Below are 15,645 nucleotides of genomic sequence, written 5' to 3'. Positions count from 1 at the left end.
AAATCGATTTAAGGAGGCGGTAAAATCGATATTAATGACGACGTCATGTGAACAGATACAGCGTTAAATCGGTATATCGGCCATTAAACCGATTTAAAGTCGCAGTGTAGACCTGGCCAAAGAGGAGACCAAAACTAAAGATTAACTTCACTGAGAAACTATTAAACTGAAGATAATATGTTTATCTAGAATATTAATGCACAGAGCTACGACAGAACACACCTTAAACACAAGAATCATTCTGAAGTACCTGCACTGACATAAGTTTCAAATAGTGAATTACCAAGACAGTCAATTAAAATTACAAATGTACAAAGGTATTTTAATGCAAGCTTAGTACACTTACAGAAAGTTAGCGGCAAGCAAGATTTCCAGGGTAATGAAAAAGAATTCAGTAAAGACACTAGCACTAATTAAGTCAACCCATCCCAGAGACAGTATATTGAATAAAGAGACATGTTACTTCCATAAGTAAATGTACTTATGACATTTTATAATAGAAAACCAACTTGAGAATGCACCATTTCACTGAGTTTTTCCTACAGTTTTACTGCTAATCACCATGCGTTTGCCCATCAGGAGTAGCTACTTAAAGATTTTTTTATCATCGATTCACTGGCACGTCTGTGATGTGTACCACTATATTGAGTGTCTCATTAACATTAGTTAATTCTCAAAACATCCCACTGGGATAGGGAAGCATTATCCCCATTTTACAGATTGGGAAAACAGTAGCATAGTAAAGTTAAGCAACATTTCCAAGATCACACAAGGAGCCTATGACAAAATTTTAAATAAAACCTGATTCCTAGCCCTATGCTTTAATGGCGTATCAGGAAAGCTAGCTCTGCTACTTGCATAACAATACCACATCACTTTTGAAAAAAAATGAAATGTCAGACGCAGTTGCATTAAAGGCCACTAGTAATTTCTGAATCCTACATTAAACATGAATAAAATTTTTACTCTAACATGGAGCTTCCCCATAATGACAGAAGTACACAAAGACTTCTGAACAAGCTTTCAGACAGCAAGTACCAATGGGAAAATTTCTCCCCTCAGATCTACAGAGAATCTCAATTCTGATATTCCAGGCACGTAAGGAGATTAGACTATTCAAGTCAAAATCTGCTGTACAGACCTCAAAAAGAGAACTTGTCCCCCCATGATGAAACAGTGGGAGAGCATAAAACTCATTAGTAATAAAAATCTTTCCTCTAGGGAAAGACATGGAACCTTCTCCCTCACCCCTCTACATATACAGAATTTTAATTTCCAGCCATTTTTTCTTCCATATAATGGGCAATTTTATGTTGAATAAGAGGCTAGTATAAACACTTTTGGCTGCACATACAAATGCTAATAAAAGTTTCACTACCAGAAGATAAAAACCTTTATAAATCAACAAACAATGCACCCTGCCACTACAGTACACACACACTTTCCTAAACATGAATTCCTACACAGAAACATTATCTGTGGCCTGATCCTGCAAACATTTATGCACATGACTTTACATGTAGGAACACCTCCACTGAACTGGATGGGGCTTACATGTCTAAGCATAGAATCAGGAATCGTGTGCATCATACAATACTTATTGTGCAAGAAGGTGAGTCATCAAATTAAATATTATAGATTAACATTTGTGATTGGTGACTCAGAAGCCACTTGATATCTCTACACAGACTTGCCATCCAACAAAAAAAGTTTAGCTTAGGCTTGCCACAGTCTTAAATTTGTATTTTAAAAGTATCACGTGCTATTTTGAAGCATTGTTTTTTGGTACTGGATACTGCAAGACAGAAAGTAATAAAGTACTGTATTATCAAATCTTATAACACTGGATTTCTAGTCACTATTGTTGCCAGCCACTTTCACGTTGTAGAGGAAAAAAAGGTACCATATAAAACCTTTTAAAAATTCAGCAGCTTTTTTCAGTACAATAATCAAATACTCAAATTCTCTGGCAGTTTACCATTTCAACAGCAACATATAATGAAGTAATATTTCAAATCACAATAGGCTTCATGTCTGGGGAGCACAAGTTTTGCAAATCCAGGTCAATCCCTGTCATGCTGACCACCTCTCTCTACATGATGGAACCCAATAAACCTAATGAACAAGTCTTTATCTGTTCACAATTTGTTCTGTTAAATGAACATCTCCATATAACTTTTAAGCAATGTACGTTCTTTAACAACAGACTGCTGTGTGAACTCTATACTCATAGCTGAAGTAACTCCCTATGATGATCTTCTCTAAATTCCTATGTGGTGTTGCTGGCATTGTAACTGATTTTAGGGCTGGTCTTTTTAATTATGCAAATGAAACTTGTGTACATCCTTACTTCTCCAGAGAATATTCTGCAGAAACTGAGTAAGTTAGAATCTGCAATTCTACTAGAAAAGATATAACTCCAGCCACAAGAGCTATTAAACATAATCATTTAGGATATAAACTAATCCTCAAATGAGGATTTCTTCCTGAACCCAACAGTAAACTAATTGCATAATTAGGGACATTAAGACAGAAGAGAGGAAATGTCATTTATTTAGGCCAGGCCTGCACAATATGCGGCTCGCGTAGGCTCACTGTGTGGCCCGTGGGCAAGCGGCGGGGTGGGGCTGCTGGGTTCACCTCCTGCCAGAGGGGGTCCCCGCCTCACAGTCCCATGTGTGCACACCACACTCCAACCGCCCTAACAGCCAGAACCGCATGTGTCTCCATCTCCCGCTGCCCCCACCTAGCATACAGCGGGTGCATCACTTCTGGGGCCTACTGAGGCGGGAAGCACTGGGCACGAGGCAGAGCCAGTAACTGCCGAGCAAGTGGAGGAGCACCCAGCCTGGGCTCAAGCTGCACCTCAAGGCGGGGGACTGGGCCAAGCCCCTTCCTTTAGTTGGGGGCAGGGCAGCTACTGCGCTGGTTGGTCCCAGGGTGACCTCTGTAGTGATGGGGGGAGGAGGACGTTGAACTGCCTGTGGGCAGCCAGGAAATCCCCCAGGGGAGACGTATGTGTGTGCTGCACCTGCCCTGCCCAACTGCTGCCCCTTTCCCTGGTCCAGGGACCTTCCCCGTCCCCTATCACACTGCCCCACACCCTGCCCAGGCTCCCTGCGGCCCCTGTGTTTGTGCGTTGGACAGTCACATCCAATCCCTTCACACTGCCCCCTTTTCCCCTCCCCTTAGTTCATAGCCCCAGAAAATCCCTTCAAACTGTCCCTCTTTTCCCCTCCCCTTACTTCATGGGAGGATGACAAGCTGAGCGGGCAGTGGTGGCGAGACTTTATACTTCGGGAGAGGCGGGGGGGTTGTTTCCACAGGGCCAGGTGGCGCTGGGGCAGGAGATGTGCGTGTGTGTTTTGGCCTGGCCAGGGGGTTTTGGCCCTCAGCTGTTTTCTTTGGAGTAATATGGCCCTCGCTGCTTTACAAGTTGTGCAGGCCTGATTTAGGCCATGTCTGCACTGCCACTTGGGCAAAACTTATGTCACTCAGGGATGTGAAAAAACACACCCTGCTACACATAATTTTGCCAGCATAAGCACTCATGTGCACAGCGCTATATTGGTGGGAGAGCTTCTCTTGACATAGCTACTGCCGCTCCTTTCGTGGTTTTATGGTGTTGAGGAAAGAGCTCTCTCCTGTCAGCATAAAGTGGCTACAAAAGTGATTTTACAGTATTGCAGCTGCATCGATACAGCTGTGCCACTGTAAATTCACTAGTGCAGATACAGTCTTTGCCTAAAGGATCCAATATGGCAAGAGACAGGATACTTACTACAAACCATTTCTGAAATGGTAACTTTTGTGTTCCTAAGCCTTAAGACCATGTTCTTTAGAATAATTACTAAGAGAATTCTCAAGAAAACGTAACATTAAAAGAGATCTTATCTTGAATTAAAGTATTAGGATACTGTCAAGGGAACAGAGGAACTGAAAGAATTAAGTTTGATTTCTGAGGCAATATTGGAAAGTGCTGCTTGCCTAACTCAAAAAGCCTGGGCATAATACCCAGCAGAAAATATTGATCTGTGTGCAAGGTGACCCTAGGTTCATGCTATTCCCTTCTCCTATGATCCCATCTCCCCAACAAGACCTTGAAATTGAGGGGGCTGTTTGCTTTGAAACTGGAAAAAAATAATTTAACAGTTGCTTCACTAGTCTGTGACTACTGCTGATCTATAAAAAACACTTGTAAGCAAAAAATAAGCTGAAGTTGTTGATGTGAAAACAAGAGCAAAACATATTTCCCACACTAGCAAACCACTTTTGTTCCTTATTTATTAGACAGAGCTTCCAAGAATATTAAATATTTGTATTTTTCCCCACATCTAAGGCAGAACTACAACATTGGTAGGCACACTTCAACAGTTTACGTAAAACTATGCAGATGTTGCCCTTTAAATATTTAAAATATTTCAAATACAATTTGAAACATTCATCCCTTACAAATAGTACTCAAAGAACTGGCAAGAGAGAAAGGATAAGAGAAAAAACAAGAGAAATACCTAACAACTGCTTTAATGAATACTTCACTGCTACTTCTAGAATACTACCGGTGCTATTACTAAACAGCATTTACTAAACAATACTCCATGTTAGTAATCTACTAACATGTTTCTGACCATAATATCCATCGTCTATTGACTGAAGAAGTTAATAGAAGCTAATCTGTTTCGTAAGTAGCAACAGCATTCCTTTCAATAAAAGGAGCAGCTGATACAGAACAAAAGACGTCCACAGGAAATGTTATCTATAAAGTTGTCTCCTAATCCAAGACAAATAGACGTGAAGGAACAGGAAAACGACCATGCACTAGTAAGTTTCTTTTTCCTGAGCCTCTGAAAACATCCCCTTGTTCGATTGGTTGTGTGCCCTTTTCAAGCTACAAGGGATGGCATTCCTCCTTCACTTAACACCATCGAACTGTGTGCGTCGAGGGGGCAGGGGGGAAGGCGGCGGGGAGACGAGAGACAAGAGAAAGGAAAGAAACGGAGATCCAAAATCCAATAGTCAGTACTAAGGCATTACAGGGCACTACACTGCCTGCAGGCTGCAATAGTATCCTCCCTTTATGTCGTGTATGGAGATTCCTAGATATTAGACAGACAGACATGCATACGAATTTCTAGGGGCGATGGCTTTAATTTATGCCCATAAGACCAGAAACAAGCAGGCTATATCAGATACCAGGGAGATGTCTCCCAATGCCCTCCATTGCATCTGCTCGCTTTCCCCACAAAAACGCAACTCCAAATAAACGAATAAAAACAAGCTTTTAAGAATTATTTTAAGATATTTTAACAGACCTGACAAATTACCCCAGGCGCCGCAGTACCCACCGCAACGTTGTCTCTCTCTGCGCCAGACAGACCCATTCATACCAGCCCCGCACAGGAACGCCTGCCCCGGCGGCGGCGGCGGCTGCAGGGCCCCCCGCGCCCGCAGCATGAGCCGAGCTCACCCAGGGTCTCCCCGCTCACCCTCGCCGGGGAGCCAGGTGTGTGTGTCACCGGCACAACCTAGAGGCAGCGGCCAAGCCCTGCCCCGGAGCGTCCCCCCGCGCACACCCCATCCCGGAGCCACACACGGACCCGGCCGCTTCCCGACACGCTCGCTCCCGGGGCCGGCCCCGCTCCGGTTCTCAGCCCCGCCGACCGCGCCGGGCTGCTCCTGGGGGCCAGGGCGGCAGGGCAGCTCCGATGGAGGACGGAGGAGCCGAGGGGCCCAGGCAGAGCGGGGGAGACGGGACCGGGCAGGGAGCGCAGGGGGGCGGGGGATGGAGCGGGGCAGGGAGGGGGCAGCAGAAGGCGCCGGGCAGGGACGCTCGGACAGGCAGAGCCGGGCGGGGGGAGGCAGAAGCCGGGCTGGCCGGCGGGGCTCTGGGCTCAGGCGGCGGGAGCCGTGTCCCCCCCGTGTGCCCCGCTCGTTCGCTCCTTGCCAGGGTGACCCTTCGTCGGGCCCCGGCCGCGCCGCGCCGCGCCGCCCCTCACCTCATATCTGTGCGGGCCGGGGGGCCCTGGGCAGATCCACGGCAAAGGCGCGGGGCGGTGGAGGAGCCGGAGCGGCCACCGCCTCCGCGATACACACCATCCCCTCCCGCTGCCTCCTGAGCCACCCTCTCGGGCGGGGGGGAGGGGGGCGGGAGCGTGTCACTCTCGCCCTCACAGCCACCGTACTACCGCGCAACCAACCTACTCCCGTTGCCTCCCATCCTCGGCGCACCCTAGCTACAACCCGCCCCTCTCAGAAGATTGATGCAAATACTGACCAATCGTAATGCAAAGATTGACACCAAAGGCTACCTGTAGCGTATAGCGCAGAGCAACCAATCATGCTCTCCCTCCCCGCACTATCAGGTTAGTGTGTACAGGGCACAAGCTTGTATCACCTCCCCCCTACTAACAGGACTAGCAGGGATCCCTGTTTTTGTTTAGTGGGTAAATTAAGGGACCAATCAGACGCGCGCCCAGGGGAGAGGAGGTGGGGCCAAGAGTGGGCAGGGCCGTGTCAGTTTACATGAATGGAACCCTAAGAGGCGGCCCTGGGCTTTAATTCGCAGACACGTCTCCGCGCTGCGGTGCCAGCACCTTCAAGCAGCAAGCCGACAACTGAGGCTGGCCCGCGTTGCATGCTGGGAGTTGTAGTCCGAGCGGAGCCGCAAGTCCTGCTGGGAATAGTGGTCTCGCGGATCCTGCCTTGGTGCTTTGGGTACGGCTCGCGGTGTGGCCCCGCCTCGTTCATCTAGAGTGACCAATCGCGAGTCTCTCCTGCTGACTAGTCTCTAAGTGCCGGCGGAAGCTGGCGGAGAGGGTGGGGTTCGTGCCGTGGGCCTTGCAGGAGCTGGCGAGGCGTCTGCGGAGGTGAGAGCGGTGGAAGTCACTCACGATTTGCTATGGCAACTGGGGTCTGCCTCGGTCCCGGGGGTCGCTGCCCCAGGCAGGGAGCGAGATCCGGTCCGGTCAGTGCCCCCCCCCGCCCCCCGCGGCGCCAGCTCCGCAGCACCATCAACCCCCCAATCAACCTCCCCCCGCGGCGCCAGCCCCGCAGCACCGTTAACAGACCCCCCGCGGCGCCAGCCCGTCCCCGAACTTCCCTCCCCAGTTCTCGCTCCCTTCGCTGTTTTGTTGAGAGCCGACATTGCCCCACCACGTTCAAAAATAATGACTCGGACCCGCTCCCCCACCCCCCAGTTCTAGATGGCAACAAACACCAGGGGGGGTTCTGGGTCATCAGATTCCCTGTTTTCAGGCTTTCCTTGAGGCTGCGAGCAGTGGGAAATGTACCTTTAAAAAAATAGAGTCTGAGATTCTGCTATAATCCCATGATTCGAGATGCTGGGGCTTTAAGAAAGACACTAAGTGCCATCAGAGCTGCGACACTGGACGAGCTGTGTCCCTTAAACTAGGAAACACAACGCCACTGAAAATCCAGTGTTAATAATAAAGGTAACCTAACACTCTGAAACTGATATGATTTGACAGTATTTATCATTAAGTCATTGAACTGATTAAGGGCCTCATCTTGGGAATACTAGTACACTTAAATAACTGTACAGATGAGGAGTCCCATTGAGTTCAATGCTTTTTTTTACTTGCATGAAGATGTGTGTGTGATTTCATTGGGATGCTGCACAAGCACAGCAGAATTCCTGTTTGCAATGAATTGTGGAATTGAGGCAATTGTGTATAGTCTGAAAAAAATGTGCTTATCATAAATAATTCTCCCAAACATGAGAAGGTCTTTCCCTCTGACATGTAGGATCCAGTCTTTGCGAGAGAGAAACAAATCTTTTTCCTATGTTTCTCTTCTCCTTTCCACTCAGGACAACACATTTCACCAAGAGAATGAGAAAACTTTCACCTGTTCAGTCAAAGTAAAAGGCATTGCCGTGCATCCACACTATGAAAAAGGTTGTGGTTAGATCAGTTAACACACACTGACCTCACTTCAACCCGTATTTCTAGTATCGGCAAGCCTGATGTTTTCATAACTTGCACTAGTACTGTTGTTCTGTACATTGTATTTGTCTGAGTTAAAAACTGATCCTGCAGTCATTGAATTCAGCAGCAAATTTACCATTAACTTCATTGGGAGCAGGGTTATTTTCTAATCCTCCTGTGTATCTTAAACTTTTGCTCTAGATGCACAAAGATGCTTAAAGTGTTTGCTGCTAAATCAATTTATAAGTGCTACATATATTACAATTTGGTTATTTTAGATTCCTCTGTATAATATTTCAGGTCACTATGAAGGTTCTGTATTGTCAGCAGAATTCAGCTGGAGAGGAAATTACATGTGTCTTCCAGGAAAGGGTGAGTTCAGATTACAGAAGAATTGTTAATCATGTGTTGAGAGAAGGGAATATGTTCCTATGTGGATCAATTATTAAGCGTCTTTCATCTGTTTTACTTTCTCACAGCTATGTTTTTATATCTGAATGTAAAACTATCCAAGTGTCAAAATGAAACTGTTTACCTTAGGTAAGAATCGTCAATCTACTGCATTGGGTTAGTAGTGGCGAACCATATTAGCTGAGGCACCTGGACGGAGGGATGGTTGTAGTGTAAATAAAAATTAAAAAAGCAACTAACAACATGTATACTATTTTGCTTCTACGTTATTTGTCTGCTTGCACTTTTAGATTTTAAGCTCTTCAGAGTGTGGGCTATCTCTGTATATGTTTGTACAACACCTACTACAGTGGAGTCCTGGCACTGACTGGGGTCTTTAAACACTATTACAATTAAATAATCATTTTAAAAAGTAAAACTTCTGTGGGAAAGGAAAGCCAGTCTCCATCTAAACAGACCACCAACTAGTGAGGATATCTTGGGGGAGCATAGAGGGATATCAAGCACAGTGGTGGATTAGCCACTGGGCTGATGGGGCCTGTGCCTGGGGTCCTAGAAAAAATTTGCCACCGAGTGGTGGAAGCCTGGAGCCCCCATGCCTTGACCTCACTCCCCAACAGCAGTGCAAGGTGGGCAGCACCTCCTGACTCAGTCCCCAGCAGAAGCTGTAGGGCGGCAGGGGAATCCCCCAGTCCCAACCCCACTCTCTGGAAGAAGTGCACGGCATGTGTGGTGGGAGAAGCCCCAGTGCCCCGACCCTGATCCCCTGCAGAAGCGTGGGGCGTGGCAGGGGAAGCCCCAGCACCCAGACCCCCTCCTGTGACCTAGGACTGGAGGAGCTGTCGCTACCTGCAATGGCCTCAGGGCTGGGGGAGCTCTCACTTCCTACTGTGGCTCCAGGGACAGAGCTGCTCTGGGCTTGAGGACACAGTGGGGAGGACGGGGGAGAAAGGAGCAAACACATTGGGAGGACGTGGGGGGAGAGGGGGCAGAATGGGGCTGGTCAGGGTGGAACGGGGCAATGCCCAGGGAATGGACAGAAAGGGGTGAGGCCATGGCCGGGACCATAGGCGGAAGGGTCAGAATGGGTGAGGAGGGGCCCGCCAGTTGCTGTGGCCCAAGGCCCCAGGAAACCTTAATTCACCACTAGTCAGGAGCCTCAAGAGAGGTAGCATGGATGAAAGTGGAGGTACCTTTATGGGGATAACAGGCCACCATTGGCCTTCACCCCATGATCTTGTCTCTAGTAACAAATGAGGAAGAGCGCCATGATCAGCCTCCCCACAGAGGCACATACCACCTCATCTGTTTCTTGTTCTTATGAGAGAGTGCTTTGTTTTCTAAATCTCTATAAACACTACATTTTTTGTATTGTGGTAGTGACTAGAGGCCCCAGTTAGAAATAAGGGCCCCATTGGGATAGGCACACCTAACTGAAGGACAGTCCTTGCCCCAAAAGTTTACAGGCTAAGTTTAGTATATTTTTAAACACAAATTTGCTTTATTTGGAAACCCTTTGGCTTCAGAAAACATTATGATTGTTTAATTGAGTTAGATTATCTTTTTTGAACAGTGTTAGCGGGCTTATTCCTTCACCCTCTCACTTTCCTGGTCCTTCTCGCATGAACAGAGAGCAACAATACCCGAAATCCAAAGGTGCAAACAATTCGATGTTTATTGGGGTGAACTTCCAGCAAGCATGATTCCAGTTTCCTTCCTTAGTGTCCCCCTTCCCAGCTCTGACACCACAGAGCCTTGCCTGTGTCCCTGTTCCTGTTCCCATTCCCCTCCTTAGCAAAACATGGTCCCAGTTCCCCCATCCCCAGTCCTTGTTCCCATTCCCCCCTTACTTCCTGATTGACTGCATACTATATAGTAAAACTTGAGTTCTGCTTAGCTATACCTTAACCAATCATCTTACTAAAATTTAACTAACCAATCCTAACATACTGTAACATGGTTATTTAACCAGTTATATCCCACCACCTTAATTGGTTTACACCCAACAAAATTAGTTATACAGCAGACAAAAACAATCACAAAACCAAACAAAAATTATACAAACAAACAATAGGGAAGTGAAAACTACAGTGATAAAACAATACAGAAATGAGGATTTCACATCCCAGCTATTGATAAGTGAGTTCTTGCCAGACAGGATGCTATCAAACTAAGTTTCCTTTTACATCTTCTAGGCTCTCCCCTTTCTTTGGAGGTGATAGAAATACAGTCCTGTTCTGATATTTCTAACAGCCCAATAGCACCTTATTTCAATGTGACTAGTTTGGAATGTGAGGCTGTGATGATATACTTCCCAGTTTATGGCTGGCCTTTGCTGCTTAGCCAAAGGCCTTAGCCTAAGAACCAGGCCTCAGACTGTCACAGTAAGAGAAGGCCCTTACACAGACAGACAGTAATTTTAATTATCTCTTTTATACCTCTATAACTAGCTTAGTAATAAAAATACACCTAAATTCTTGAAGTATAGGCCTTTACAGATAGGCTTGAATATCTATATCCTAACAAACAGTCTTGTGGCTTAGCAGTAGTTCTCTGCACATCAAAGAGGGAGAACCCAGTTTGGTTGTTGAGCTGACATCTTCCTCCCCCAGATTAGCAAAAAGCCTTGCACCTTGGAGCTATGGGATGATCTTGAGTAACTAAGCAAGAGCCAGAGAAAGTTCAGCTCAGTCTTCCTCAGAAAAAAAGTTGTTGGTCAGTCTAACTGATAAACCCAGAGGAAAAATTAAAGCAAAGAACATTTTAAGGAAAAGCTAAACACTCTAGTGCAGGGATCAGCAAACTTTGGCGTTTGGCCCATCAGGGAAATCCGCTGGCGGGCCGGGACCAGTTCGTTTACCTGCAGTGTCCACAGGTTCAGTTGATCACAGCTCCCACTGGCCGCGGTGTTCCAGGCCAGTGGGGGCTACGGAAAGTGGTGGCCAGCATATCCCTCCGCCCATGGCGAACCGTGGCCAGTGGGAGCTGCAATCAGCTGATTCTGCGGACGCTGCAGGTAAACAAACCATCCTAGCCCGCTAGTGGATTTCCTTGACGGGCTGCATGCCAAAAGTTGCCAATCCCTGCTATAGTAAAATCCTAGCCTAATGAAGTCAATTGGAAAACTCCTGTTGACTTCAATGGGACCAGAATTTCACTTCAAATCTGAGGTGCTAAGGAGGACATCCGGGATGGAATGTGATGGCGGGGATGGACCTTTTAAACAACTGAACTTTTCCTGTTATGATACATGGTGACTATCCTTTGTGGAGCCTAAAATTGTAATCCTTACTCGTGCAGATAATTCTTTTGACTTTAGTTGTGCTACTTGCATGTGACTACTCTCATAGTTAAGTGTGGCAGGACTGGACCTAACACTTGAGTCTTAAAAAAAATTCTAGTCTTAAGATTCTCCCCATCTACTTCAAAATTGTTCCATTTTGCTTGCTTTTTCTTTAGCTTACATTCGACAGATGTAAAGAAATAGCATGCAGGTTGGTAAAGTTATCTGGCAAAAGAAAACTTAACATTTTTTTCCTGTTATCTCAGTAGTGAAGCTTAGTAAGGTATTTAATATTCTTATGTTTTTCATAACACAAAAATACTTTCAAAATTAAAATCTGATATACAGTATGTAAATCCATTATGGCCTGCAGTTTCCTATTTTCCTTTGGTGTGACATACTTTTCCTGACTTTTTTGAACTATTTTATGGTCAGGAAGTTGGACTCATTGCATATAAATGTTCCCAAGATCTTGTGATCATCCTGTTAGCACATTCTTGTTGTGTTACAGACAGTAATGTCTATAAATTTGTCCTAGGAAAATCTTCCTGTTACAAGAGACAATGATGTGAAAATACAGGTTAAAGCCTGTGCTCTGAGCTGGACAGATATAAAGGTACATATTTAACTTTTATAAGGACATGGGGAATTTACTTTTTCTATCTGAAAACTATAGGCCAGATGCTCAGGTGATGTAATGGCACTATGCTGATTTACACCAGCTGAGGATGTGGCCATATTATTTTAGTTCATTCTTGTGGTTGATCTGCTTAAGGTGTGTAAAAGGTACCTGTAATTTGGCCCCTAATTTTTTGAGAGAGATCAACTTGTCAGTTCTGAATTGTATAAAGTAATAAAATCATCCCTTGTCTTCTGGATGATGATTCTGTATGCCTCTAGGTGGTCTGACAGCTATAATGACTGTTAGCTGGATTAGGTCCTATATACAAAGCAATATACAAACAGTGTTAATGGAGGTTGGATCAGGCTCACAAACAACAATAATGATGTAACCTGAATGTGAAAAATCTTACTAAAGACCCAAATAGGAGCTTAAATTAATATTATTTTTTTTTGTTCCTATGCATGCTCTGCTGTTGTTAAGTATGTTGGCTATACATCTGCAGGTTTAGAAAATTTAACTAATTTAAATGGGAACAAACTTTTATATAGTTTTTTTTTATTATTATTATTTTTAAACGAGCAAATACCAGATTTTCATCTTTAAGAAACAAAGTGCTTTACTCTCTTTACGGCCCCTAATTTATGAGCACAGGCAATAATTAAGTCTTGGCAGGAAAGTTCTAACCATTAATGTGATTTAGCTTTTATCAGAAATGAAGATGAAGAAAGAATTTCTACCTGTTGGGAGGGAAATTGCTGGAGTGGTGTTGGAGGGTGAGTCAACTAATATACAATGTGATCATCTTTGGGGGAGAAAAAATTAAATGGCCACTCATTTAAGACCACTAAAAATTGTCTGAATTGTACAGCCTTAGTGCCCAGAGCTAATATTCACTTTGGCTACATGTTATTTTTGACAAACTATTAGTTTTGACAAACTAGTAAAAATTAAAAATACTTAGACTGAAATGTAAAACCTGCAAATCAGTTTAAGGGTAAACTTTATAGTAGAATTTACGAATATCTTTGTGATGTTGTAACTGACATTTGTAAAAGTGTTTGTTGCAATGACTAAGGCTCGGTCTAAACATACGTTTTAATCGGCAGAGCTGCATTGGTCAGGGATGTGGAAAACGCGCACTGCAACTGACCTACCTATGCTATACTGATAACATCGCTAGTGCAGATGCAGCTATGTCTGCCGAAGGGGGCTGCTTCTGACATTGCTAATGTCATTTGGAGAAGTGATGTTCCTTCACTAACAGGAGATTTTCTGTCTGTGTTGGCTGTGTCTGCACTAGGGAACTACTCAACATAGCTATGCTGGCATAGGTTTCGTAGCGTAAACCTATCCTAAGGCCTGGTTAACATAGCTATGTCGGTCAGGCATGTGGAAAAAAACCCACCCTTGTCTGACATAGCTATGTCGACCTAATCTCAGCTGTAGAAGCAGCTAAGTCGATGGGCAAATACTTCCATCAACTTAGCTACTGTCATTTTGGGGAGGAGTGTTCCTGCAGTGACAGAAAAACCCCTTCTGTTAATGTAGACTGCATTTACACTACAGGGTTATGCCAGCATAGCTATGGTGATGCTGATATAGTCACCATAATGTAGATATATTCTAACCTTAAAACAAAATAATTTTCAAGAATTCAAGATATTTCACTCATGTGTCCACCTTTGATGCATTGTTTAACACCTTGGTTCTCCAAACACTTATTCTTGTGCTTACACACGTTTTGTGGGCTTGGAGCCTAAGTTAAATAATGTTTACATTCTGAAAATGAAACCTTCCTATAATTTTGCCTAACAGGTAAAATATAGTCTGAACATGTTTGTTTTTGTAAGCTACTGCTAGTCTGTAGTATTCTCTCAAATACACAGTTGTTTTCAATTCTAAATGTTTATATTCATGCTTTTCCCCCCCTCTCCTTCATGTTGTATTTCATAAGTTGGAAGCAAAGTGTCCTTCTTTCAGCCAGATGATGAAGTAGTGGGTAAGTTAAAGTTTGAGTGCTTTATCAGCTAACTTTGTTTCTTCAAATAATTCTTAAATTGCTTTTAAGGTTATAATCAATGCTATCAGTACAAATAGAGACGTTGGTTGTGTGTTCTGTTTATTTTTTTCATATAAGTTGCAACAGAATTGAAACATTTTTACTTTCATTATAATAAAACTTTCCTGATCTGAGTACTATTTGAAGACTTTCTGCTCTGGAAATTGTCTGAATGAGATACAGAGGGACTGATCCTCAGCTGGTATAAACTGTCATAGTGCCATTGACTTCAGTGGAGCTATGAAAATTTACACCATCTGAGAATCTGCCCGCAGAGGTGCATTTTCAATCCATCAATTTGAATAAATACACTGACAATTTGTGCTGGTGGTACAGATTACATACTGTGTTATACATGTGTTTTTTATCTATTTGTGTGGACATACAAGGTGGCATCATTCATTATTTTATGTCCCTTTTGCTGTTTTTCTAGAAGTTGCTAAAAAAAAATATTCATACAGAAACTTTTACTGATCTGATCTTTGCTGCTTATCCTAGTTCACTGAGGTTTGTTCACTTTGACATTCTAAATCATTTAGGTCCTGATCGAGCAAAGCATTTGAACACACTTGTAACTTTAAGCACATGAGTAGTCTCATTGACTTCAATGGAATTACTAATTTGCTTAAAATTACATGCATGCTTAGGTGCTTTGCTAACTCCAGGGCCTTTTAAAAATAACAGATGGATTCAAGATGTTTTAGTACCTCAGCCTTCATTTTTAATTCACACAGTTTGTTTCACTTTCATGTCTAAATTTTTAATGAAAATGGACTTTTTAAAAAAAAAAAAAATTTAAGTGGATGGGAGCCCTGCTCTGTGACTTATTATGGCTTCCCACTAGGGAAACTCACCCAAGTGCTCACTGTTGTTCCCCCCAAAATAATATTAACTAATTTAAAAAAATCTCCAGGTAAAAAGTTCTAAATCACTTGAAAAGTTTTTCCAGGATTTCCTGAATTTTGAAAGCCCTTTTTCATTATTAGTTTCAAGTTTAGTGAAATAAAATTAATGTTCACATTTTCCATTTACTTCTTTAATAATAAACAATTCTTATGCTTTCAAAAATGATGTAGTAATGTACAGTTTGTAAAAAATTTAGATCTGCCTGATAAAACTAAAACAGAGGTTGGCAACCTTTCAGAAGTTCTGTGCCGAGTCTTCATTTATTCACTCTAATTTAAGGTTTCGCGTGCCGGTAATACATTTTAACTTTTTTAGAAGGTCTCTTTCTATAAGTCTATATTATATAACTAAACTATTGTATGTAAAGTAAACAAGGTTTTCAAAATGTTTAAGCAGCATCATTTAAAATTAAATT

General features: G+C 43.6%; 2 protein-coding genes across 8 annotated transcripts in view; one reads left to right on the top strand and one right to left on the bottom strand.

Annotated features, from left to right (window-relative positions):
* Nucleotides 1-6,199, bottom strand: part of ITSN1 (intersectin 1) — a 228,987-nt gene extending 222,788 nt beyond the window's left edge. For 3 of the 6 annotated variants that reach the window (XM_075073570.1, XM_075073583.1, XM_075073580.1), the window contains exon 1: nucleotides 5,997-6,183. The gene's annotated coding sequence lies outside the window, so the exon portion shown is untranslated. Of the gene's footprint in view, nucleotides 1-5,996 lie in introns of all 6 variants that reach the window. The other 3 variants (XM_075073574.1, XM_075073576.1, XM_075073577.1) reach the window with 2 other exon arrangements.
* Nucleotides 6,200-6,644: 445 nt separating this feature from the next.
* CRYZL1 (crystallin zeta like 1) overlaps nucleotides 6,645-15,645 on the top strand; it is a 32,428-nt gene continuing 23,427 nt past the window's right edge. The window contains exons 1-6 of one of the 2 annotated variants that reach the window (XM_075073559.1): nucleotides 6,645-6,714; nucleotides 7,338-7,451; nucleotides 8,247-8,318; nucleotides 12,179-12,256; nucleotides 12,966-13,038; nucleotides 14,220-14,264. In XM_075073559.1, coding sequence (XP_074929660.1) covers nucleotides 8,253-8,318; nucleotides 12,179-12,256; nucleotides 12,966-13,038; nucleotides 14,220-14,264 — 262 coding nt within the window. In that variant the 5' untranslated portion in view covers nucleotides 6,645-6,714; nucleotides 7,338-7,451; nucleotides 8,247-8,252. Of the gene's footprint in view, nucleotides 6,715-6,817; nucleotides 6,965-7,337; nucleotides 7,452-8,246; nucleotides 8,319-12,178; nucleotides 12,257-12,965; nucleotides 13,039-14,219; nucleotides 14,265-15,645 lie in introns of those variants that run through there. The other variant, XM_075073554.1, reaches the window with a different exon arrangement.

This window comes from Chelonoidis abingdonii, chromosome 1 (genome assembly GCF_003597395.2).
Source record: "Chelonoidis abingdonii isolate Lonesome George chromosome 1, CheloAbing_2.0, whole genome shotgun sequence".
In the NCBI taxonomy this organism is placed as follows: Eukaryota; Metazoa; Chordata; order Testudines; family Testudinidae; genus Chelonoidis; species Chelonoidis abingdonii.
Note: the sequence above shows the minus strand (reverse complement) of the source record. Positions and strands in the feature narration are given on the sequence as shown.